Source organism: Taudactylus pleione, unplaced genomic scaffold (assembly GCF_031769625.1).
Source record: "Taudactylus pleione unplaced genomic scaffold, aTauple2 ptg000114l, whole genome shotgun sequence".
Classification (NCBI taxonomy): Eukaryota; Metazoa; Chordata; class Amphibia; order Anura; family Myobatrachidae; genus Taudactylus; species Taudactylus pleione.
In genome coordinates, this window is record NW_028284516.1 from 7,525,858 (window position 1) to 7,551,587 (window position 25,730).

Sequence of the window (25,730 nt, forward strand, 5' to 3'; positions counted from 1 at the left end):
CACACTGTAATGCCCACTACACACTATGCCACACACCATAATGTCCATTACAGATTATGCTACACACCGTAATGCCCATTACACAATATGCCACACTGTAATGCCCATTACATAATATGCCACACACTATAATGCCCATTACACATTATGCCACTCAACATAATTCCAATTACACAATATTCCACACACCATAATGCCCATTACACAATATGCCACACACTGTAATGCCCACTACACATTAGGCCACACACTGTAATGTCATTACAGATTATGCCACACACCGTAATGCCCCTTACACAATATGCCACACACCATAATGCCCATTACGCCACACAATGTAATGCCCATTACCCAATAATACACACTGTAATGCCCATTACACAATATGCCATACACCGTAATGCCATTACACATTATGCCACACATTGTAATGCCCATTACACTATGCCAAACACTGTAATGCCCATTACACATTATTCCACATACAGTTATGCCCCGACACCATTTTATGCCCCACAGCAAGGCTTCTAATTACTTTTAAATTACCTGCTCATTGTCAGGGGTTTTATGCTCTGGGTTCCATGCTCATTGCCAGGGATTTCATGCTATGGGTTTCCATGCTAGTTGTCAGGGATTCCATGCTATGGATTTCCCCTGCTCGTTGCCAGGGGTTCCATGCTCATTGCCTGGGGTTTCATGCTCGTTGTTAGGGGTCTCATGCTTGTTGTCAGTGGTTTCATGACAGAAGATGCAGCTTTCTGCATCTTCTCCCAGCGGCGCCGGAGTTCTCGCCACTTTCGGGTAACGCTATGCGTGCTGTGCTTCCCTGACAGATGCTAGAGGTCAAGTAGGACCTCAAGCATCTGTCTCCTTCTGGGCGGCGGCCATTTTTGGAGGGACATTTTTAGCAGATTCCATACAGATTGCTAGACCACATGGAATCTGCATAAACACTGCCCCTCAAGCCACTGCACCCCCAAGCCACCTCTGGGTCTGTGGGGGGCTATTGTTACGACCCTGATAAGACCTAATTCTACATCGCACGCAACTTCGTATGTGGCCGTATCTAGCCACTTCTTGTATACAGTGCATGTGTGACACCCTTCCCCGCTATAGGGTGACACTCACCAACGATATCCGGTGGATTGGGTATGTTCTGAGAATCAGGTACACTGCAACAGGGATGTTTTCTCTTTCTTCCTTGGCAGAGAGGTGAAGACAAACCAACCCCAGACCCAAGAATCATACAGGGTTAGAAAATCTCAGTTTATTTAACAGCCCACGGTTCTGACTTTAGATGATAGAAAAGTTAGTCCATTTTAAACAGTAAAATGAGTAACATCCATGGGGGTAGATGTACGAAGCCCAGAAGCGATATCAGCGCACGTTATGTGCGCTGATACCGCTTCTCCCCGATGTATGAACGGGGGTCTGGGCATTAAATGACAGGGGCGCTATGCGCCCCTGTCATTATCGGCGCTGCTATCTACAAGATAGCAGCGCCGATAGCTATGAGCTATGTACGCCGATAGCTATGGGCTATGTACGAACGGTCAGATCGTCTGACCGTTCGGCCGGCTGTAGCTGTCGTTATCGACAGCTACAGCCTGGCGCTAGCCTATCCCCACAGCAGGGACAACGCTGTCCCTGCTGCGGCGGCTACCGGCTCCAGGGCTCCACGCGGGGATGTCGCAATACTTGCGAGATCCCGCGCATGCTCAGTGGAGCCGGCCGGGAGAGAGACACAGCGCATCAGCACTAGGCTGATGCGCTGCTGTCTCTAGCGGGTAGCGCCGGAGGGGGGAGTTAACGCTCTCCCTCTCCGGCCGATGAGATGTTTATACATCTCATCGGTAGTGCTTCCTGCTTCGCCTCGGTAAAGAGGCGAAGCGGGAAGCGTTATAGCGGCACGGTAAGTGCCGCTATAATACATCTACCCCATGGTACTATAGCATTTCCATAGGTAGTTAAGATAATTTACATATAACACAACCATGTAATTGCGAATCCTTAAATAAGCATTCCTTTTATACTAATTACACTTAAGCAAATCAATATATATTAATTTCACTCTGCCTTAGATACTGTAGGACTCACATGTCCTGACATAAACCTAGTTGTTTCAATATTGGTGGCACTCATGAATTGTTCCTGTGAATCTGCCCCCGGATCCATAACAGATTATGGGCCTGATTCAGACCCACTCGCGAGCGGCAGTCCGCTCGCAAGTGGGTCGATGTTCTGGACTGAGCATGCGCACGACGGAGGGAGCTCCGTCGTGCGCATGCGCCAGACGCGACGAGCGAAGGAAAGTCCTTCGCTCGTTGTGTCTGATCAAAGGGGGCGTGCTGTCGATGTTGATTGACAGCACGCCCCCTTTGGTGGGCGTTCTGCGGGCGTGCCTCCCTGACGGGGGCGTTCCCACGGGAACGCCTCCCGTCAGAAGCCGGCCCACTGACATCACTAGTGATGTCAGTGGGAGTGATTTTGGCTCTGATAGAGCCAAAATCACTCCGGAGCTTGCGGTTGAAAACCTCAACCGCAGGCTCCAGCTCGCAATTTCGATGGTCGCGATGGTCACGACCATCGCGGCCATCAAAATGCACGCTCGTATAGCCTGTGGGTGGTGACCCACAGGCTATACGAGCGTCCAGGAGGACGCTCCATTTTCATGGAGCCCGGCCCTCATTCAGAGCGTGCGCTCTGCTCAGAGCGTACGGCTCTGAATGAGGGCCTATACTCCTGTTTTGAGCTCACTTGTAAATAACAGTCTTAAAAGGTAGTCCTTGGTGCATTGCAAATTTACAAATATATATGCATATATATATAGACATTTCCATGCAGATAATAACTTTCTGGGCCAGATGTAATCCTCAACTATAGCTGCTAATTAGGTTTGTAGCTGTAATACTGTATTTGGTATCATCCCCACAGAATACTAATCTGTTGGCAAAGCTGGCACTGTAGTTTATGCAGGCAGAGTTCTCTGCTAAGTTTAGGGTGCAGGTGCCATTTACAGTCAGTGGAGCAGAACGCAATTACCTCTCCTGAGGTAAATTACTAAGACATAGTCACCATACTCCCAAAGATACTGAGGGGGATTATTAGTTGGTAGTCAGTATTGGCTGTAGCAGTGGTAAAATTCTATTTTTCCTGTCTGATTTGTGTCTGACTATTCACTGTTACACGTACAGACCTCTCTAGATGGCTTCACAGCAGCATCAGATCAAAGTGGAGAGTCTCAGGTGCTCTTGTTTGTCTCTTCTCTTTGTGCTGTCACATCCCAGTCTCTCAGCACTGGTTTCCCTGCACAGCCTACTACCCCTAGCTGCTGCACTGCACTCTCCTCAGAGGCATGGCTCTCCCACTCAGACACTGCTCTCCTTCACACAGCAAGGACAGTCACAGCACCCCTTCTTCATGTGTCTCACCCTGCTCCTCTTTTTTTGACTGGGCATATCACCCAGATCTGTATCACTCCGCCTCCACATTGGAAATCACAAGAGTTATCCAAAATAGTTTCACAATATATATTCCCATGTTATATAGCGACATGTGCTCCTTCTGAGCCTCCTTGGGTCAAGTGATGCCCCTCTTTGGGGGTGTCACACATGAGCTGTGGGCTGGATACGCATCTCTGCGGATGCTAAGTGGGCGTTTCTGGGTGGAAACTGGGCTACAATGTGAACACATGCAAGAGAAGTGTTTTGTGGCTGTGTCGTGGTTGTGAAGCCAGAGATAAATCCTGTGCATGCATTGTGACCCCCAAATTCAAACGGATCTTCTGCACCTAGTATTGGGCAGCGGTAAGTGCCGATGACAGTGATGACGGCTGCTGTTGCGGGCAGAGCAGTGGGTTGGTACAACAACAAAGGTGGCGTGTGACTCAGAATACGGGCGTATGATCACATTAGCATTACATTCACAGTGCCAGAGTTGCATTTGCATTATGTGTGTCTCAGAATGAGGCTCGTAGTCAGTATTTTTCTTTATTATGATCATTGCAGTTGCAAATCTGGCCATTCTCTCAGACTAAGTTAAAGCATAATTAAAGTATATTTTACATAGATAACTTCTTCCTCCTTCCATTTCCCTTTTAGAATGTAATCTCCCGCGATTAGGGCAGTCTCTCCTAATGTTTCTTCCCTCCCTCCAGGTCCGCTCTCTCAATAATTGGCATGTGTCAGTATCATTTACTATGTAGAGGTATTTTCCCCACATTTGTCATGTGTCAGCAGTATGCCCAGATTTGTGACATAAATGCTAGCTGGACGCCGATTGGTTGCTTCTCTTCTCTACTACTTAGGTGGAGTATAAGTAAGGAGAAGCCGAGGAGGGTAGAGGGGCCTGCTTATGATAGATTACATTCTAATGGGGAGTGGCAGACAAACATGTGTGACACAGATGGGGTAGACAGAGATGGAGGAGCATGTAGTTAGGATGACAGCTAGAAGGCTTTGATGAAGTAGCGGGTCTTGAGAGCTTGTTTGAAGAGTTGTAGAAAGGTAGAGAGTTTGATGGAGAGAGGGAGAGAGTTCCAGAGGTAAGGAGCAGTATGGGCAAAATCTTGGAGATGGGAGTGGGAGGATGTAATCAGTTGGCAGAAGAGGGATCGTTTCAGATCCCTTCACCGGCTCTGTCCTCCCCTGTCCACTTCCCCTGCTCTCCCCAGTTGTCTGCAATATAACAGCTACTTACCTCTCCACACATTCCACCGCTGTACACAGAGCTCTGGATTTTCTGCAGTATACACTGTGCGTGCCCAAACTGTAATCGCCACATGCACTGTGACCCCCCTGACGAGGAGGGCTACTTTCACAGTTGCGGTCAGGGGCATATCTACCCATTGGCCAGGATGGCACTCGCCAGGGGCGCTGGCCGAGGGGGGGCGCCATCCGGTGGTGCCACCCGTGGACAAGGGGTAGATGTTTAGGGCCCCTTCTTCTCCCCCCTACCACCCTGCCCACGCAGCCCACACAGATACTTACCATGTGGCTGCGGCAGGCTCAGTAAGAGCAACAATGCGGCGCTCGTGACGTCATGACGTCATGCTCGCCTTGTGTAAAAAAAACAACCTATGAATTATTTGCTCATACCACTGGCAGCCGCCGGCAATCACCAGCAGCTGCCAGTGGTACGAGCAAATGATTCATAAAGTTTTTTTTTACACAAGGCACGCGCGACATCCTGATATCACATGCGCCGCATTGCTGCTCTTTCTGAGGAGCCTGCCACAGCTTCACAACAGCTGGAAGATACAGCGGCACAGCGGGAGCCAGCCAGAGAGGGAGCCAGCATGGTGATGGGGTAAGTACTGGGCGCGGGGGGGCACTGCATAACGGGCACTACATTAAGGGGCCATGCGTATGAGGCACAGCGTGAGGGGCACTACTACTTTAGGGGACCTGCATATGGGTCAAAACGACAGGGGGCGCTGTATATTGGGCAAAACTACTGGGGGCACTACTTTAGGGGCACTGTATAAGGGGCACTACTTTAGGGGACCTACATATGGGTCAAAACGACAGGGGGCACTGCATAAGGGGTGCTGTATATGGGGCAAAACTACTGGAGGAACTACTTTAGGGGCACTGTGTAAGGGGCACTACTTTAGAGGGACCTGCTTATGGGTCAAAACTACAGGGGGCACTGCATAAGGGGCGCTGCATATGGGGCAAAACTACTGGGGGCACTACTTCAGGGGCCCTGCATATGGGGCACTGCATAAGGAGCACTACTTTAGGGGGACCTGCATATGGGGCAAAAAACTACTGGGAGCACTGCAGGAGAGGCACTATTTTAGGGACACTGCATATGGGGCACAAATATAGGGGGCACTGCATAAGGGTCACAATACAGATACGCATAACTAAAAATGGGGGTGTATCTCACATATATATATATATATATATATATATATATATATACACACACACACACATATATATATGTGTATATAGAGGGGGAGAGAGATATTTGGAACCCCCCCTAAAAATCCTGCGTTTGCCCCGCCTTGGGACAAAGAAGGGGGATGGCAGGGGACACAGGAAAAAGTTGGCTGGGGACACAGAAAGGGAAAGGCTAATGACTGGGGATGCAGAAGGGGGATGGCTGGGGAGACAGAATGTAATTATTCAGAAAATATGGAGGGAGGGGGGCGCCAGTCCATTACTTTGCCAGGGGCGCACAGACCCCTAGATACACCCCTGGTTGCGGTAAAGCATAAATACATACTGCTGATAACTAATTTCTTATCGTCACGCTTTCCGTTGATATGAAATGTTACTGTACGGACTAAAAGCCCAATAAATTGGCCCCTTTACCTGGTTTGGTATCTTTGCTCTGTGCGCCGCTAAGGAAATATTTGGAGCCTTATAAATAAAAGCAGAGGTGTACAGTTCAGTTTTCCTGAAATAGGAACACACGAACTTAGGGGTTATGACTCGAATTGAGTCCTAGTTCGAAATCACTTAGTGGTTCTGAGTCGAAGCGATTACCAGTTCGGTTCTGCAGTTAGTTTGGAACTCGGATATAAAAACCGGACTCGGGTTTTGGATTGCATGTAAACAGGTCAAAAATAGCTGTTTTAGCCATTGTTTTGTATCAAATTTTATAGTTTTTTTTTTTTAAATTTCATAGATTTTTAAGGGATCCAAAACTGAATAAAAACGAATCTGAACCAAAACACTTAAAGGGTGGTGTTGCCCAAACCAAAACACAATGATGAAATAGAACCAAAACCAAAACACAGGGTCTGCGCACATCTCTAAATGAATGACGATAATAATAATAATAATAATAATTATTATTATTATTATTATTATTATAGTAATAATAATAACAATAATAATAATAGTAGATGATTTTTATTGTGTATTTATTTTTTTCCTTAAAATAAAAAGATTTTAATATAATAATTGTGAATCAATTGTAAATCTGCATTACCTTTTAGGCATTTCCACCACATGAGTGGTACTAAGATAACTCCGTGCATATGAATGATAAATGAAGTGCTTCCAGCAGTTATTAAGGAGGATGTGCCAACACCCAGATACACATAAGCTGAGATAAATGCATTTTCAATAGGGGAAGAGGTCTGATTTCCTTCCTTGCTGGATGGTTACGGTCTGTCTCCTTTAAGAAAGACGAGGCTGCTTGCAAGGAGGAGTTATGTTGATGAAGGATGGACATTCCAGCAGGGGAGACTGAGCACAGAGGGAAGGGAGGAGAGGCAGGCTGGGCACACAGGCCTCTCTCCACACTGGGAGAAGGGGACAGGATCCTAGGGGCTCTTTAAACTTGTGCACTGGGACGCCTGGCCACTGGTTATGCATAAGATCCAATCCCTCTGGGCGCTTCTGGAGCGAAATATTGTGCACCCATCGCAGCAGAGCATCCCTTATGCTTGGTTAATTCTGCCAGGGACACTGGGGACTTTCTGAAGGAACAGAATAAAGACTCCTGTACCAGAAAGCACAGCTCACCATGGTCTTGATCACATCAGGCAATAGGAGACCGCTAGATTTCTTGCATTCATTGGTGCTTTTTTGGCAAACCTTCCTTTGGATTGTATGTGCTGTCTGTGCAGAGGAGCAGTATTTCAATGTAGAGGTAAGGCAATATAGGTATATAATGTATAATTATATACTCTTGATTTCTGCATCAGCACTAGCCAGTGTGAGAACCCTGCTGAATATAACATTACAATGCTGAAAGCATCCCCTGTGTGATGGGTGGGTGCTGTTAACCTCTTTTGCGCCGTGCGCAATGGTTTACGCATCTGGTGCGCCATGTAGGTTACATGGGGCGCAGAGCTCACGCTACAACAGCTGCTGACTTGTGAATGACTGAGCCCTATTCCTGCCTCTGTGTAACATCTGGCGGAGGTGACTTTTTTTTTTTTTTTCTATTTAATTAAAATGGCCAAAAGCCATTTGTGCATCCGATCCTCCATGTAATTCTACCCGGGCATCCCTCATATTAGGGAATTCATTATCCCCCTCCTCCAGTCACTCTTGTTCCTCCAGCTCGCTTTGTTCTGAGCGGGTGTTTAGTTTTAGCAGCACAAACAAGGAAACTTGAGCTATTTGGATGGTTTTTCTGCAGGCTACACACACGGTTGCAAGGGATGTCTACAGCCCATGTCTCCCTAAGGTTGCACTGAAGGGATATGCTCTGTATAGTGTATCTCCTACAGCTCCTGTCTCCCTAAGGTTGCACTGAAGGGATATGCTCTGTATAGTGTATCTCCTATAGCTCCTGTCTCCCTAAGGTTGCACTGAAGGGATATGCTCTGTATAGTGTATCTCCTGCAGCTCCTGTCTCCCTAAGGTTGCACTGAAGGGATATGCTCTGTATAGTGTATCTCCTGCAGCTCCTGTCTCCCTAAGGTTGCACTGAAGGGATATGCTCTGTATAGTGTATCTCTTACCAAAATATCCTGTTATGCTTTCATTTTAATTCAGTGTAACTACAGTAAAGTACAGTAGCCTCTATTTAATTCAGATACTTTAGAGGGCAGTCTACCACAATGGTTATAGAGAGCTGTGCCACATGGCTCTTTGTGTCTTGCAAACTAGTGTTGTGGCTTCAGGTTTTCATTTATTGCCAGCACATTGTGATCTTCTGGCAATGTGGCAATTATGGTAAAGTGTGGTATTGTGGAGGTAACCATTTTATATTATTCACATAATGGATTACCGGTACTGCCTATCCTATATATAACTGTGATCTGTTGCTGCCTTTCTTGAACTTGGCTAGTGTGATTGCTGCATAATCTCTATAAATGATGCTATGCAAGAACTGGGTTATACAGCGGTCTTGTATCTTTTCAGCACTGAGGTACTTACCGTATGAGAGACTGTTTTGCAATGGGATCTGGGATACAGTAAAGTAAAACATCTGCTTGTGTCACTTAATATATTGCTGCCTGAAGTTATATCACTACTTATGTATCATCACTGGGGATGGCTAGTTTTGTAAAAAAGGGAAAACTATGACAGGAAACAGACACAATATAACTTTTTTTTCTCATGAAAGCTTCAATCCACAAGGTGCTTCTGTCATCCACATAACACAACGGTAATGTCTTTAAAATATCAAATAATGATAATTGTTTAATTGTCAGATCTTAAAACAGAAGGACACTTAGGGGCCCATTTATCATTAAATATGTGCGGTGTATTCCCCGAAAACACCAGTTTTCAGGGAGATACCCGCAAATATTAAGTGTCCCCCAAATATATTGTGGAAGGATCGGAGAAAATATCTCTGATATCTGCTGCTGCCTCTCCGTTCCGCCAGCACCACAACCTCCATAGATTTCTATGGGGGATGTGATGCTGTCAGATTTATACCAAGGGGTCTATTCACTAAGGGGCCCATTTATCAAAGTATATTTCAGGTATAATCCCCGAAACACCAGTTTTCGGGGGTTTACTTCAAATATTAAGTATCCCCCGTATGTATTAAGGAGGGACCGCAGCAGGTATCTCCAATACCTGCTGTGATCCCTCCATTACCGCTGGCAGGTCCATAGGTTTCTATGTGGTATGCAATGTTGCCAAATTTACCAATATCCGGAAAGCACTGAATTCTCGAAATTGGCCGCCGAGGTTAATGCCATCTGAAGATGGCATGAGCCGCTGTAGCCTATGGGCTACACCGCACATAATTAGCCGGTGGAGGGATCCGCCTGAACACTCCCCGGCTATGGCGGCTGTGCATGCGCAGCAGCCCCTGCACTGGCCGGCAGCTCTCTGGGCACATCGCTGGGACGGAGCCCGTGTCCCTGCATGTCCCGGATGATAGATCCGGCCGCTTTGATTGCATTTTGCAATGCGATCATGGGCGGTACTGTCACGACCTGATCGCGTTGCAAAAGCAATCATTAATAAATGGGGACCTAAGCCTTGGAGAGAGATAAAGTGGAGAAACGATAAGTACCAACCAATCAGCTCCTTACTGTCATGTTACAGGCTGTGTTTGAAAAATGACAGGAGCTGATTCGTTGGTATTTATCTTTCTTCACTTTGGGGGCTATTCAGTTATCGGGGATTACCCTGTGCGCGAGTCCCCGCAGTCAGACTGAACCTCGCAGCCCATGGTAAAATTGGGCTCGCGCACAGGGAAAAAACTAATCGATTCTGCAGTTTACGCGGAATCAGTGTGTTTCCGCGTGTGAATACCGATTTTGGCCGCCAATTAGTCGTGGGGTAAACCCCGGCACATGAGTGAAGAGACCTCTGACGCGGTCACTTGAGTCCCAGCACATTTCGGAGCCCATGTCCCTGTGGGTGCTTTTTGTTGCACCCGGACGGTATGATTGCATCCTGCCATGCGATCATGGGTGCAAATATCGCGCCCAGATCACATTGTAAATGCAATCATTAATGAATTCTCCTAAAAGCCTATTGGTAAGTGTTTACTCGGTTGGCCGGGTTCTGGGTCGTCAAGTGTGTACCCAGCATAAGCCTGTTATGGTTTGATGTTAATTAACAACCATAATGGCATAAACCTACTCAACAATACAAGATTGACTATGAAATAAATAAATATATTGACAACAGGATTGGCGTGAAATGGAGACAGCCTAAGCCACACCCTCAGTTCATCCATTGGCTCAACCACCATTAGGCCTCCTTTCAATTATCTAACAAAAAAAACCTCCCTATCCACAAAACCAGGAGCTTAAAGGCACTTGCTCCTAACTGGTCCTAGCTATCTCAAAACATAATTTTCACTTATAACTTTGCAGTGTGTATTCACTATAGTCGTTGGTTAAACCTTTCCTGTTACGTTTAATTTTACTGTTTGATGACCCAGCACTGTCTCCATTGAGAAGTAATGTGGGATAGGAGACACTTTATTTTAATCCATTAACTAGAATTATGATGTTCGACATCTGGGATAAACTTAGTAACTTAGTCGTCAAAACAGTTTTACTCACGTGTCTCAGAAATGAGAATTAGTGACAAATAACAATAAATATTTAGCGTACATATGTCCCGTATTAATAATAAGAATAATAATTATTATTATTAATATTATTATCCTTTATTTATATGGCTCCACAGTAGTTCCGCAGAGCCTTACAAAGTACATAAACAAATGAGCAAACAAGAAAACAATGACTTACAGTACAAAATAATGCAGGACAAGGACATAGGCCCTCATTCAGACCCGGTCGCATGCGCTGAGCGCTCGCAACCGGGTCGATGTTTAGGCCCTGCGCATGAGCAGCGGCCGCACTGCGTGTGCGCAAGCCCCGGAGCGAGAGAGAAATTCTCTCGCTCCGGAGCTCACTACAGAAGGGCCGGCTGTCGATGTTGCTCAACAGCTCGGCCCGTTTTATAGGCATGGCGGTGGGGGTGGTTTCACAAATGGAGGCGTTCCTTAAGGAACGCCTGCCGTTTTGTGGGCGGCCGCACTGACATCAGCAGTGATGTCAGTGGGGAGCTTCCTGCTCGATCAGAGCAGGAAGCTCCCTGGGGCTTGCGGGTGCCGAGACCCAACCTTAGGGTTTCGTTGCAAGTTCCGATGGTCGCGATGGTCTTGACCAGGGGTCTTCAAACTTGGCCCTCCAGATGCTGTGGAACTACACATCCCAGCATGCACTGCACATAGTTTTAGCATGCTGTTATATCAAAAAGGTGGCAGTGCATGCTGGGATGTGTAGTTCCACAGCAGCTGGAGGGCCAAGTTTGAAGACCCCTGGTCTTGACCATCGCGACCATCAACCTGGTCGGTCGCTTAAGCTGTGGGTGGTAACCCACAGCTTAGTTTGCAACCAGGTGGCTGCACTAGAAAATTCAAGCGGCCGCCCTCATTCAGAGCGAGCGCTCGCTTCTTGCGACCGCCCCTGAATGAGGGCCATAGTTTATAGACATTACTGCTATAGCAATAATAACACTCAAATAAGCAGCATGGAGTCAGCAACCACATGTTTGGTGTCCTTGTGGGGAGTTAGGAGTAGATGATCATCTAAGTGAGGGAAGGAGAATCACATGAGGGAAGTGGGCCATGCTCGTGAGAGCTTACATTCTAAAGGAGAGGGGCAGACAGACAGGGGTGACACAGATGGGGTAGACAGTGAAGGAGCATGGAGCAGCGGGTAAGGATGAGAGCTGGAAGGCTTTGACGAAGTAATGGGTCTTGAGAGCTCGTTTGAAGATTTGTAGAGAGATGGAGAGTCTGATGGGGAGAGGGAAAGAGTTCCAGAGGTAGGGAGCAGCACAGGCAAAATCTTGGAGGCGGGAGTGGGAGGAAGTTGGCAAGGGTGGCATGCATTTATTGTGTGAAGTGGGCGGGCAGGAATGTGAAGCGAGATGAGATCCGAAATGTAAATGGGAGAGGATTGGGTGAGGGAAGTTTTGTAAGTGAGTTTAAGAATCTTGAATTGGGTTCTGAAGGGGAAGGGGAGCCAGTGGAGGGCATGTAGTGGAGGGGAGGCAGATGTAGAATGTTTGGAGAGGAAGACGAGCCGAGCAGCAGCATTGAGGACAGAATTGCCAAATTTTAAGTAAAAAAGCATGTTGAAAGCTATATGTCATGTGATCCACATGTTTCTATCTATTGGTCTGTTTCCATTCCCTCCCAATTGTGAGGGTACTCAAGTCCAATTTTAGATTGTATACTCTCCAAGGCCCTGTATAGTGTGTAACCCCCTCCTCAAGTATTCCTTGGCCCAACTCCAATACAAAACAGAGGTCATTTGAATAAACAAAGAAATACATTCTATACTAATTTACATTTTTGGCCATTTTCCAGTGATACATTGCCATGAAGTTCCTTTACAACGGTTTCAGACACATCACCGAAAATTGAATTGCCCCCTAATAATGTAAAATGGAAAATCTCTGTTGCCACTGTAGTTTAGTTTAGTTAGGCGACGGTAAAAGTAAATACAGAAGTTTTTTGCCCATCAAACACATGCTTATTTGAAAATGCAAAGCTACCAATATGATCTAAGAAAATGTGTTCATTTTGAAGGAGTTGTCTGCTAAGATGTACATGTTTTATTTTTAATTAACTGTGCACCACCTCTCTGATGCATGTTGGCACACATGTATCTCAACGACTAACAACCTGGAGGCGTTTGAAAATAATCAGTGAGTATTGAGGGGTTGTTAATGCATCGGATTGGAGACATTGTTAACCAATGGTAGCAACAACTTACTACTGCTCATCGTTTATATGCAAGCTTCTCCAGGGGTTGGTCCAAGAGAAGCATCAGATGCAGGCGCTGGCACCAGGACCCCCTGCACAATTTCTAGTTGTGTTGAAGTAGGGATGGTAAAAAATACATGTGACTACAGATTTCCTTTAAATATTTTATTTAATGTTCTGGCGTGTACAGACAAGCCATGCAATTCTAAGATGTATATTTTTTGTTGCTAAGGGCCTATTTCAGTATGCATCGCAATTGCATTCGCAGCTGCGTAATCGCACACAATGAAGCTGCGAAAATATGTTAATGCCTGCCGCAGCTCAGCCAGCATAGAGACGCCCACTGTTGCTTTCTCACATCCGTAATACCTCGCAGTCCTGCGTATACATCTGTAACATCAGCCGCAGCTCAGCCAGCATAGAGACGCCCACTGTTGCTTTCTCACATCCGTAATACCTCGCAGTCCTGCGTATACATCTGTAACATCAGCCACAGCTCAGCCAGCATAGAGACGCCCACTGCTGCTTTCTCACATCCGTAATACCTCGCAGTCCTGTGTATACATCTGTAACATCAGCCACAGCTCAGCCAGCATAGAGACGCCCACTACTGCTTTCTCACATCCTGTAATACCCCACAGTCCTGTGTATACATCTGTAACATCAGCCACAGCTCAGCCAGCATAGACACCCACTGTTGCTATCTCACATCCGTAATACCTCACAGTCCTGTGTATACATCAGTAACATCAGCCACAGCTCAGCCAGCATAGAGACGCCCACTGCTGCTTTCTCACATCCGTAATACCTTGCAGTTTTGCATATACATCTGTGACATCAGCCACAGCTCAGCCAGCACAGAGACGCCCACTGCTGCTTTCTCACATCCGTAATACCTCGCAGTCCTGCGTATACATCGGTAACATCAGCCACAGCTCAGCCAGCATAGAGACGCCCACTGCTGCTTTCTCACATCCGTAATACCTCGCAGTCCTGTGTATACATCTGTAACATCAGCCACAGCTCAGCCAGCCTAGAGACGCCCACTGCTGCCTTCTCACTTCCTGTAATAACCCACAGTCCTGTGTATACATCTGTAACATCAGCCACAGCTCAGCCAGCATAGAGACGCCCACTGCTGCTTTCTCATATCCGTAATACCTCGCAGTCCTGCGTATACATCGGTAACATCAGCCACAGCTCAGCCAGCATAGAGACGCCCACTGCTGCTTTCTCACATCCGTAATACCTCGTAGTCCTGCGTATACATCAGTAACATCGAAGCACATCGGCCCGTCACGCACAATTACAGCAGGTCCGACCCGTTGCAGAAATTGCAAGTCTCGTTGCACGCAGTGAGCTCTCAAGCTGCGTAGGCAATCGCAGTAGCTAATTTATGCATGCCAGTGCAACGGCGTTCAAACGGACAGACACCTGCGTTTCTGCAACAGCTCTCCCGTCACCACCCCCAAACGCTCACGGCCTGTCACTCACTCTGCGATGGATCCCCATCTGCGTGTGTAATCGCAGTGCCATCGCAGAGCACGATGCATACGCATCCGCAGTACTGAACAATTGACGATCTGCGGACGTAGTTGCAATTGTGTACGCTGCTGAGTCAGGCCCTAAATTCCCCACAAACAGACATACATTATTTTTACGCGGCAGTAACGCTTAATACTCTTTAAAACGACTGCCCATTCATCAGACACATAAAGTGCAGCCGGCTAATGCGGTAAATGAAAATTAGGCTTTTGAGTAATGCGCTATGGTAGCAGTAACTCATTAAAAAACTAAGAGATTGCTATACGCCTGAATGCCTTTACATTCTTACATTCCCAATATAGGCTGTCATTCTATATGGACCTATTCTCTGCTTGTTCAATGTTTTCTCTGCTGTAAATTTTCCTCTTGTCATGCTTCAGCCTACTCGGTGCAATAATTATATTTTTTGATGTATTGCAAATGTCATTGCATTTAACACTTTGGCTACTAAATGAATCTGAAGCTATTTGTACGTCATTGTGCCAACAACTTTTTCTCAGACTCATCTGAAAGCAGTTCACGTCTTTTCTGATTTTCAGCCTCCATTATAGTCTATTTAAGATGCAATCATGGAAAAGTGTCAAAAAACGTGCGCTCTAGAAAGACCGAAATGACACCATCGGAGTACGGCGTTTAGCGGATTGAAAGTGCAGTGATTTTTTTTTTTTCTATTTTAAGGTGTCATAAGGATTATAATAGACTACCCTGCGGTAACTGCTTATCCCATGCCTGGCCAGTTCATGGCCACAGGAATATGGAAACCTGTATGCCATCCATTATTTAACAGATGTCAGAAAGCACGAGCAGGAGAATTGTGATAGCTGTCCATTGGCTTCAAGGATATTCTTAGTTTTTCACAGCTGTCAATCATACGCTTAGTTATTTGGATAGAGACCCAGGTGCAAGATCTGTGGTGTCATTAGAAACTACACGGGCGCTGTCTGACACACCTGCAGTATAACAGCTAGCTAAGGACTTTGTAGAATTAAATACAAGAATCATGTATATAATATTCATAGTTCATGGGAACTTAAATCAGAAGTCATCTGTCGACCCTGTTAAATAATGTGGATCTTTTCCTGAACATGAATACATCTCTGATATTGTGCAGCATACAGAAGCTTGTTAGCTGCTAGAGGGTACATAATCAATGCTGTCTGGAGCATGTGTTGTACATGTATTTTTGCTGCATATAAATGGATCTGACACTAGAAACCAGTGTCCCTGTAGATACCGTATTTATTATCATTATTACTTTGTTGCATTTTTCAAGCACAAGTTGTTTTCTGTTTGTGCACTTGTCGCATATGAATGCACTGTAAAACATACAGTAATGTCTGAGACACCATTTGAAATGCAAGGCAAAGTTGTTTTTAATTAATCTCAAATGCCTGTATGTACCCTTAAATTGGCGGCTCACAAATTGTTAATGACCCTGTTAATAATAATGTAAGGGGTGGAGTGTTACCCAAGTGTGGGCATTTCCTGGTGGATTGGGGTGGGGCTTGGCAAATGAGGGCAGGGCTTATTTTGGCCTAGTTTTGCATGTCTATCTGTTGGGAGGTATAAATTATGGTGGTAAAATGTAGAGGCAGTGACATAACAGTTATACATATTTAACATATACAAAATGTATGGAGCAGCATTATGCAATCTATAAGTTAAATTGCAATATGTAATCTTTATTCTACCTTTTCCTATAGTTAATTACTATTACTGTGATTAGAGATGGATGTTATCTATTATATGTTGTAGATAGGAGCGTTTTATAGACTAGCGGGGAGCAGCCCCCTGCTCCCCGCTGTGTAGTGACTGTGTACTCTCAGTGCCGGTATATGGTAGGACTCGACTGTCAATGACATTGAGATCAGAAAATCCCAGATCATCCAGGATAAGACAGGAGTCAGCTGTAGCATGGATAGAGGGGAGGAGGAGCCAAAAGCCTTTCTGACGCGGTAACGGTAGACACTCATTCAACTTTAACTGTCACAGTCTCCCCTCCATTTTATATTACTCCTCCTGGCCAGTGTCAAATGATAGGTGCAGGGTGGGCAGCACAGGGCTCCTCCCCTGGCTCAAGGGCTCATTTGCACTGTAAACATTGTTAATATGCCACTGATTACAGGTAAAGGGGTATAATGCAATGTCGGCGATCATGAATGTAGATCGAAAGCCACAATAATTTAAAAGGCAAAACCTGGTTTTATTGCAGCTACAGTATATTAATATCAATATTTTAGATAATTTGCACTTATTTCCAATTTATTTAATGACAGCAGTAATATCATTGGAGGAAAATCTTACTTATACCCAATGAGGCGTAGTTTCTTTATTTTTTTACAGAAATCACTATGCAAGAAATCTTGGTAATTCCCATTTTCCTTTGTTTCTTTAGGCTGCTGTTAATGAGATGCGTTCTGAAAAGGAACTTCACGTTCTACTTAAAGGGAATAAGTGTATATGAGATGGATGCATTAAATGGGTGGTCAGTGAAAAAGAGCTTGGTCTGACCTTTACTTGCATTGACCTGGTGTTTCTTTTCCCTTTGCCTATATAACAGTACTGTATGTATTTCTGCAGCTGGGGGATGGCACTGGACGCATATGCAACATGTACTGCAGGAGCAGCAGCCCAGCCATATACTGTAGGCAGTAAAATGTCAGCTTCCAATAACAATATACAGTAGATCTTATAGACTGTACTTAATGAATGCTACCTCGCAGCTGATTGGTTGCTGTGGGCACTTTATCTCTCTCAAAGGTTTGATGCATGTCCACTGTAGAATGGGAAACCCCCTTTCAAGTCTTTTATTAAGGTGCTGTCATTTTGTTAATATACAGTAACTTTGATATTGTATGAGATTCTAAAGGACTCAATGCAGATTTGGTAAGGCTCCGTATCTCATTTATTATTTTGGCAACTACACCATCCTGCACATTACCTGATTCCTTAGCCTTGCAGTTCTCCCTGCCTGCAGTGTGTGGCTGGCCGTCAGCCAGCGCAGAGGTGAAACAGTTGCCGTTTCCTGACAGCGAAACAACAGGAAAGAAACATATTTCATGGGATGTATATTTTTGTATTTCCGAAGGAGAATTTGGAGAAAGCGGAAAACACATTTTATGTCATGGTTTGTGACCTTTTGCACATTTGAGGAAAAATACTAATGTTCCTGGATTGCAGTGATTTAAGCAATTTGCTCTATCAGTCTCTGATGAGAATGGGACTTTCATAGCTAGCTTGCAGTAATAGGGAGAAATGTCTCAATAATTTAGCAATATCCCTGAAGTGATTTATCATAGAAGTTTGGACAGTGATACTGACACGGTAACTTATGTATTTGTCACTAGTGAATCCTCCACTGACCAAAAATGGATTTATACTCTGATAAATGGAACTGAGGAACTCATTCAGACCCGCTCGCTAGATGCGTTCACTCGCACCCTGCGTATGCAAATCCAGCGTACGCCGAGCAAGGCAGGCGATCGCACAGCAAGGCCTTAGCACGCCCACTATGTCTTGGCGTGCGATCACTATGTGTATGCAGACGCCCACCAGCCATGCCTAAGACGCCCACTTGTGCACGTCATCTCCTGGAAATGCATGAAAACATTGGTACATCGAGCACCATCGAATGCGATCGCAGTGCTTGAGGTTGACTATACCCTGCCGCAAGCACTGCGATCACTTCAGTGTGAAATCCCACCAAGTGACGTGTACTATTACGCTGCCTTTTAATTATGCACGCCTCTAAAACGGTGTTGAAACACTCAGGCACGCCTGCGTTCGCAACTCCACTCCCCCGTTTCTAGTGGCCTGCCCCTGTAACCACCCACAACGGCCTCTCCTGTCAATCATTCAGCCGGGCTGGCTATACTTGGCGAGCGTATGCTTCCCGATCTCTTGCACTGGTTCACGCACACACTCTGCAATGCATGCGCACAATGCGAACCATCAGCAGCTACGAGCGAACGCATCCTAGCGAGAGGGTCTCAATCAGCTCCTGAGTGTACGGAGTTACAGGTGCTGCAGAATTCTTCGCATTTACGACGCACTTCCACTTGCAGCTAAAGGGGCGTAACTGGGATTCAGTTAGTTATGTTAACCATAGCCCCAGGAGTATATTTACTAAGGACCGATTTTAATCGATGTTGTGTTTCTGGGGCAGTATCACACATTTGCTTACAATTTTTTTTATTAGTATTAGTAAATGTGTGATTTAGCCCCAAAAATACAACATCGATGTCGATCAATTTTGATCGATTTTAAATAGATGAAAATAGATTAAAATCGACCTTTAATAAATATGCCACCTAGCATTTTCAAAATGTTAAGTTGGCTGTTGTATGATTCTCTGCTGTTTATATGACACTTACTTATTGATATGCCTTCCCTCCATGGTCCACGTGGTAAGTTTATGGTGAGTGTTAACGCAGTTCGCACTATTAAGCCCTACCCCCACCCCCAAGTGCAATGCCATGGATTGTCAATTAGTGCAGTGCAAGGGTTCTCTGCCCTCCTGGGAGTCTGGGAGAAGTCCACAACATTTAGGAGAGTAGCAAGTTTGGCTATATCCCAGGAGCCCGAATGATCCCTACACTCCATTCACCTCTGTCTCCCAAAGTAATCTCTACTCCACGCTATAGCAACCCTGACAATCTCATTCACATTTCTCCTATCAACTCTGTCAATCTATCCTGTGCCCTCTGGAATGCCAGATCAGTCTGTAACAAACTGGCCCCCACCCATGACCTTTTCATCACCAACTTCCTGAATCTCCATGCCATTACTGAAACCTGGATTTTACCCTCTGACACCACTTCTCCTGCAGCTCTCTGCTATGGGGGCCTCACTTTCTTCCAGACGCCCAGGCCTGGGGGTCGCCATGGGGGTGGTGTTGGGTCCTTATATCCCCTGGTTACTCATACCAACTTATACCCTCAGAAAAATCCCTTACATTCTCCACATTTGAAGTTCATGCTTTACGCCTCTTCCAACCAGTACACCTCAGAGTAGCTGTCATCTACCATCCCCTCGGCCCTCCCTCCAAGTTCCTTGACAACTTTGCTTCCTGGCTGACTCACTTTCTCTTCTCAGACCTTCCCTCTATTATCCTAGGTGACTTCAATATTCCAATTGATATCCCCACAGAATCCGCTGCCTCCAAACTAATCACCCTCACTTCCTCATTTGGCCTCTCCCAATGGACCTCCTCACCCTCCCATGCAAGTGGGCATTTGCTCGATCTGGTATTCATTCACCGTTGTGATATTTCTGTCTACTCCAATTCCCCATTCCCCCTCTCTGACCATCACCTTCTCTCTTTTAACCTATCCCTCTCTCCTTCCCCTCCTCTACCTCCCAGAGCCACCATCACTAAGCGTAACATTGAAGCTATCGACACTGCTTTCTTATCTTCCCTACTTGACTCACTTCTCTCCCCTATCCTCTCTTTCTCCTGCTCCTATACAATGCCTCCCTTACTTCTGCTCTTGACTCTGTTGCTCCGGCGATCACTACTCACCCTCGCAAATCCACACCTCAACCCTGGCATTACAAATGCACCAGGTACCTGCAAAAATGTTCACGAACCGCCGAGCGACAGTGGAGAAGATCACGCTCTCAGGCAGATTTTCTCCATTTTAAATTCATGCTGTCATTCTACAGTGCTGCCCTTTCCCTCTCTAAACAGTCATATTTCAAGAATCTCATCTCCTCCCAGTCCTCAAATCCCCAGGGTCTCTTTTCCACCTTCAACTCCCTCCTCTGCCCACCCCCTCCTCGTCTCCCCTCCTTGCTCTCTGCCACTGACTTTGCTACCTATTTTGCATCTAAACTTGATTCCATACGTCAGGACATCATATCCAACCAGCCCCGAGCTCTCCACATCCTCCTTTCCTGGATCTCCCCTCTCCATCCATTTTACTGACTCTGACATCCTTCTCCCCTGTGACTGGAGAGGAAGTTAAGGCCCTTATCCAGTCCTTCCCCCCTTCCACCTCTCCCCTCGACCCCCTCCCCTCCTGCCTCTGCTACCTCTCTTCTTCTGCCTGCTCCCATCTTGCCTACCTAGTTAATCTCTCCCTCTCTTCTGGCACTGTTCCTTCTGCATTCAAGCATGCCCTTGTCTCCCCCATTCTTAAAAAACCTAACTTTGATCCTAACATTCTCTCTAGCTACCGACCAATCTCTCTCCTCCCTTTTGCCTCCAAACTCCTTGAACGTATTGTTTACAAACGCCTCACCACATTTCATTCTTCCCACTCCCTCCTTGACCCTTTTCAGTCCGGCTTCCGTTCGCTCCACTCCACTGAAACTGCCCTCACAAAAGTCAGCAACGACCTCCTTGCTGCCATATCCAAGGGCCACTACTCCCTGCTCATTCTCCTTGACCTCTCTGCTGCTTTTGAAACTGTGGACCACCCTCTGCTGCTGCATATCCTTCACTCCCTTGGTCTATGTGACACTGCTCTCTCCTCTCTGACCACTCCTTCTGTTTTCTCTCATGACAACTCATCCCCACCACAGCCTCTTACATTAGGTGTTCCCCAAGGTACTGTTCTTGGACCTCTCCAATTCTCTATACGTCTTCTCTAGGTAAACTCACCCGCTCTTTTGACCTCCATTATCATCTCTATGCTGATGATACTCAGATCTACCTTTCCTCACCTGATCTTTCCCCCTCTCTACTGACTCATATCTCTAACTGTCTCTCTGCTATCTTTTCCTGGATGTCCCAGTGATTTCTCAAATTTAATATGTCTAAGACTGAGCTGATCGTTTTCCCACCCTCCCACATAACATCATGTCCCACTATTTCTTTATCAGTATATGGCATAACTATCTCATCTAGTCCCAAAGTGCGTTGTCTTGGAGTCATCCTGGATTCTTCCCTCTCCTTCAAACCACATATTCAGAACCTCTCGCAGTCCTGTAATTTCCATCTCAAGAATATTTCTAATATCAGACCCTTTCTCACCCAGGATGGCACTAAAACCCTCATACATTCACTGGTCATCTCCAGATTGGACTACTGTAACCTGCTCCAATCTGGCCTCCCCAAATCCCATCTCTCTCCTCTCCAGTCTGTGCTCAACGCTGCTTCTCGGCTCATATTCCTCTCCAAGCGCTCTATATCTGCCTCCCCTCTCTTACAAGCCCTGCACTGGCTCCCCTTCCCTTTCAGATCCCAATTCAAGGTTCTCATACTCACTTACAAAGCCCTCACCCATTCCTCTCCCACTTACATCTCTGATCTCCTCTCCCTTCACTCTTCTGTCCGCCCTCTTTGTTCACTTAATACACGCCGCCTTTCATGCCAGTTGATTACTTCCTCCCACTCCCCACCAATCCTCCAAGATTTTGCCCGCGCTGCTTCCCACCTTTGGAACTCCCTCCCTCTCCCCATCAGACTCTGCACCTCTCTACAGTCTTACAAACAAGCTCTTAAGACCCACTACTTTATTAAAGTCTTCCAGCTCTCATCCTAACTTGCTGCTGCATCTTCCTTCCTCCCCGCCTACCCCATCTGTGTCACTCCTGTTCTTCTTTCTCCCCACTAGGGCAACCAACACTCGGCTGCTTATATGGGCGTAAAGGTCGCTAATATAGCAATGTTTATTATACATGTCCATGTCCTGCTTTGTATTGTAAGTCACTGGTTACTTATTTGTTCATGTACTTTGTAAGGCGCTGTGGAACACTTGTGGCGCAATATAAATAAATAATAATAATAATGATAGTGGCATAGCTCCCAGGCTACTGTTGTAGTCAGGATACAGGTACTGTCATTGTCGGACTGGGGCATAAAGGGCCCACCAGGAAATGCAGTGGTAGAGCTCAAGCTTAAGGGGTGTGGGCAGCCACCTGAGGGGGTGTGGTCAGCCAAAACAGATGGACTTGGCCAACTATTAAGCACCACCCACTTTGATTGGCAGGAGGGCTAATGGTGGTGTAGTTTTCGTGGAAACAAATAAAGCAACCAAGTTCATCCATGATCCTGCTCCACTCCTAGAGGAGGAGGTGGGGCTGTCATTCAGTGGGGCCCCCCAGGAATTTCAGCTGTACCCCTGCGGGCCAGTCCAACCCTGGGTACTTTTTTTTCTTTGTTGGTCATATCACAAGGAAGCTGAGAGCTAATTAATTTAGCTGTTTAGTGTGGTTGTGGTAGGACTGTGAAAACGTATGGGCAAATTCCGTAGGCGGAAAGTGCTATAGTTTATGGAGAATTAGGGTATATATTGCAGGACAGTTTTTTACAAATGTGATGAGAGAGATGGCCGGCTGCAGAGGAGGAGAGAACTCTATGGAGACTCAGCGCCTAATTCAGAGCCGGACGCTATTTGCGCTCGCTCGTTCAGAAAAAGGGGTTGGCTATTTAAATTGAGCGCTCGCTCTTTGCGGTCTGTTGACGCCTCTATGTCTGAGCGAGCGAACGAAACATGCGCTCGCTATTTTGTAAAGACGCCCCCTGGCCGCTCGCATCATACGTCATCTCCGCTATTTATTTGATTAATCGAGTACATCGAAAGGCATCTGAACTGCTCGCGGCGCTTGTGGTAGGTTTGTCCTACCGCAATCATGCGAACAGTTCAGGCTAAGAGACAGCCAAGTGACGTGGTCGATGACGCTGCGTTGTTAATTATGCACACCCTTAAAATGCCCGTTTTTGACCGTTTGGCACGCCTGCGTTCGGATCTCCACTCCCTGTTTTCAAGCACCTTACCCTGTTACCACCCACAAAACCCTCATTCTGTCACTCAAATTAGCAGGCACTCGCTATTTTGCGAGTGCTCGATTTCCGACCGCAATGACTGGTTGGCGCATGCGCATTACAACCCATACGCATGCGCAGTTGTGCGAACATCGCTCGGAGCGAACGAGCGGCCGCTTACGAGCGGCTCTGTATCAGGCCCTCAATTCCCAGCAGCAGCTGCAAGATATGCAATGCCCCTTCTCTATTATGGGGGCTTTCCCATCTAACATGAGACACCTGCATTCATACATTCATACATAACAAAGCATAGATAAGAGAAACTGCAATGTTATAAGAATTCAGTGGCAATTAAAGTATAGGGTCTAAGGGGGCTGTTCCTGCATCCCTCTGTGTCACATCTTCTATGAGCAATGATTGTGCAATGTAAAGTTGTGACAATTCCACTCACGTGGCCTATTATATATGATCACTAAACTTATACCTATGTTATATTATATATCAGTGACTGTTCACAAGAGTTATGGACAGTAGTAGTGTTAGATCAGATCAGACCAGGGTAAAGACTTTGTACATTTTTAGCTTTTAGGTCAAGAATTGCATTTTATTTTGAGTAACACTGATCTTGAAATATGTTTGCCCTGAGCCGTGTTTTCTGTTGATCACATCTATAGGCTAGATTTAATGTTACATACATCTCATGAGGCGTACAGCTGAAAATGCAGACTTGGAAATACAAGTTGCTCAGATGCAAACAGGGATTCCCAGAAGTGACTACTTCTGTAATGGATTATTTGCATATTCGCAGCAGAAAGTTACATAACGATTTCCCTAAATCCTGAAACATTGTGTCATTGACACTTTCTGTCATTTCAAATGTGTAGGGCAGAGGTTCCCAAACGCGATCCTCAAGGCACCCCAACAGGTCAGGTTTTAGAGATATCCATGGTTGAGCACAGGTGGTTAAAGCAAATTGACTGTCAACATGGATATCCTTGAAACCTGGACTGTTTGGGAGCCTTGAGGACAGAGCTTGGGAACCTCTGGCTTAGTGGTGTAGAGAAATTAGAAAAATGGATTAGAGCGTACTTACATTTAATACATTAAAATGCTAAATAAACCATGGGGGACTATCTGAAACCAGAAATCAGAATGATGTGATATGAAAACAACAGAGGAGCGGAACTTTGGAGTTCCAATAGAGTTTCAGATGCTTTGAAGGTAGTCGGTGTAATGCGTCACATGCTAAACAGAGCCCTCTTATCCTATACTGATGGGCTCAGACGGAGCGCACAGCTTGTCTGTAGGTGGGATTCTGTCAGCACTCACCTTTGTTGTGATCGGAATACCCATTTGGTAAAACACTGAGTCAGGGGACAGCCGTGTAGATCTCGTGTTCTCAGACGTGACTGCTTATCACATAAACTCAGACAAACAATATGGTAGCACTAAGTCATGTCTATAACTGATGCAAATGTGCAGGGAAATACAGTTTTATGTGCAAAATGGCATATTCCTACAAGCTTCACTGAACAATGTGAGTACATCTTTCTTTTGTAGATTGTTTTCTCAATTCTTCACAGAATTTTTACACCATTTATTGTTTTGCAATGTGAGGCCAACTTTCTAACTTTTCCTTGCTGATGTGTCCTAAGGTGGCACTATTGTATTGTTGCTATTTTATAGCTGTAACACAACATGAAAATTAGCATGCCCTATAACACAGCACTGAGGTCATGAGTTAAATTAAATTCCTGGCAATATGTGTGGAGTTTGCATGTTCTCCCCGTGTTTGCGCATATTTGTTCGGGGTGCTCTGTAAATGATAATAGATAAATGTAAACTAATGAAGGCAATGTCATTTCGTCCCCATTGTCGGACTGGGGCATGAAGGGCCCACTGCGGGACGGCAGTGGTATACGTCCGGGCTTAAAGGGTATGGCCAGTCATAGAAGGGGTGTGGTCAGCCAACACAGAGGCTTGGCTAACCATCCGAGAAGACATAAATAGCCTGCAGAGAACATGGCTACTACAGAGCATCACCTGGTTCGTTCTCTCTCTCTCTCTCTCTCTCTCTCTCTCTCTCTCTCTCTCTCTATATATATATATACATACACACTACAGTGCATTGCTGTCATCAATCTGGTCCATAATACTGCAGTATATATAATTTAGCGGACCTGTATTTTCTCAACAACATCACCAACTATGTAACATTTTATTGCAGTATGGGTATTTTACAGATTAAAGCTACACATTGACTACTGTTCTCCTTGCTCCTAAGTAGCTGACAGTCTGGCTATTTAAT

General features: G+C 45.8%; 1 protein-coding gene across 1 annotated transcript in view; it reads left to right on the forward strand.

Moving 5' to 3' along the window:
- The first annotated feature begins 7,213 nt into the window (after positions 1 to 7,213).
- The window catches only part of MMP16 (matrix metallopeptidase 16), a 239,160-nt gene continuing 220,643 nt past the window's right edge, over positions 7,214 to 25,730 (forward strand). The window contains exon 1 of the mRNA XM_088471395.1: positions 7,214 to 7,611. Within this exon, the coding sequence (XP_088327521.1) occupies positions 7,486 to 7,611 (126 nt within the window). The 5' untranslated portion in view covers positions 7,214 to 7,485. The remainder of the gene's footprint in view (positions 7,612 to 25,730) is intronic.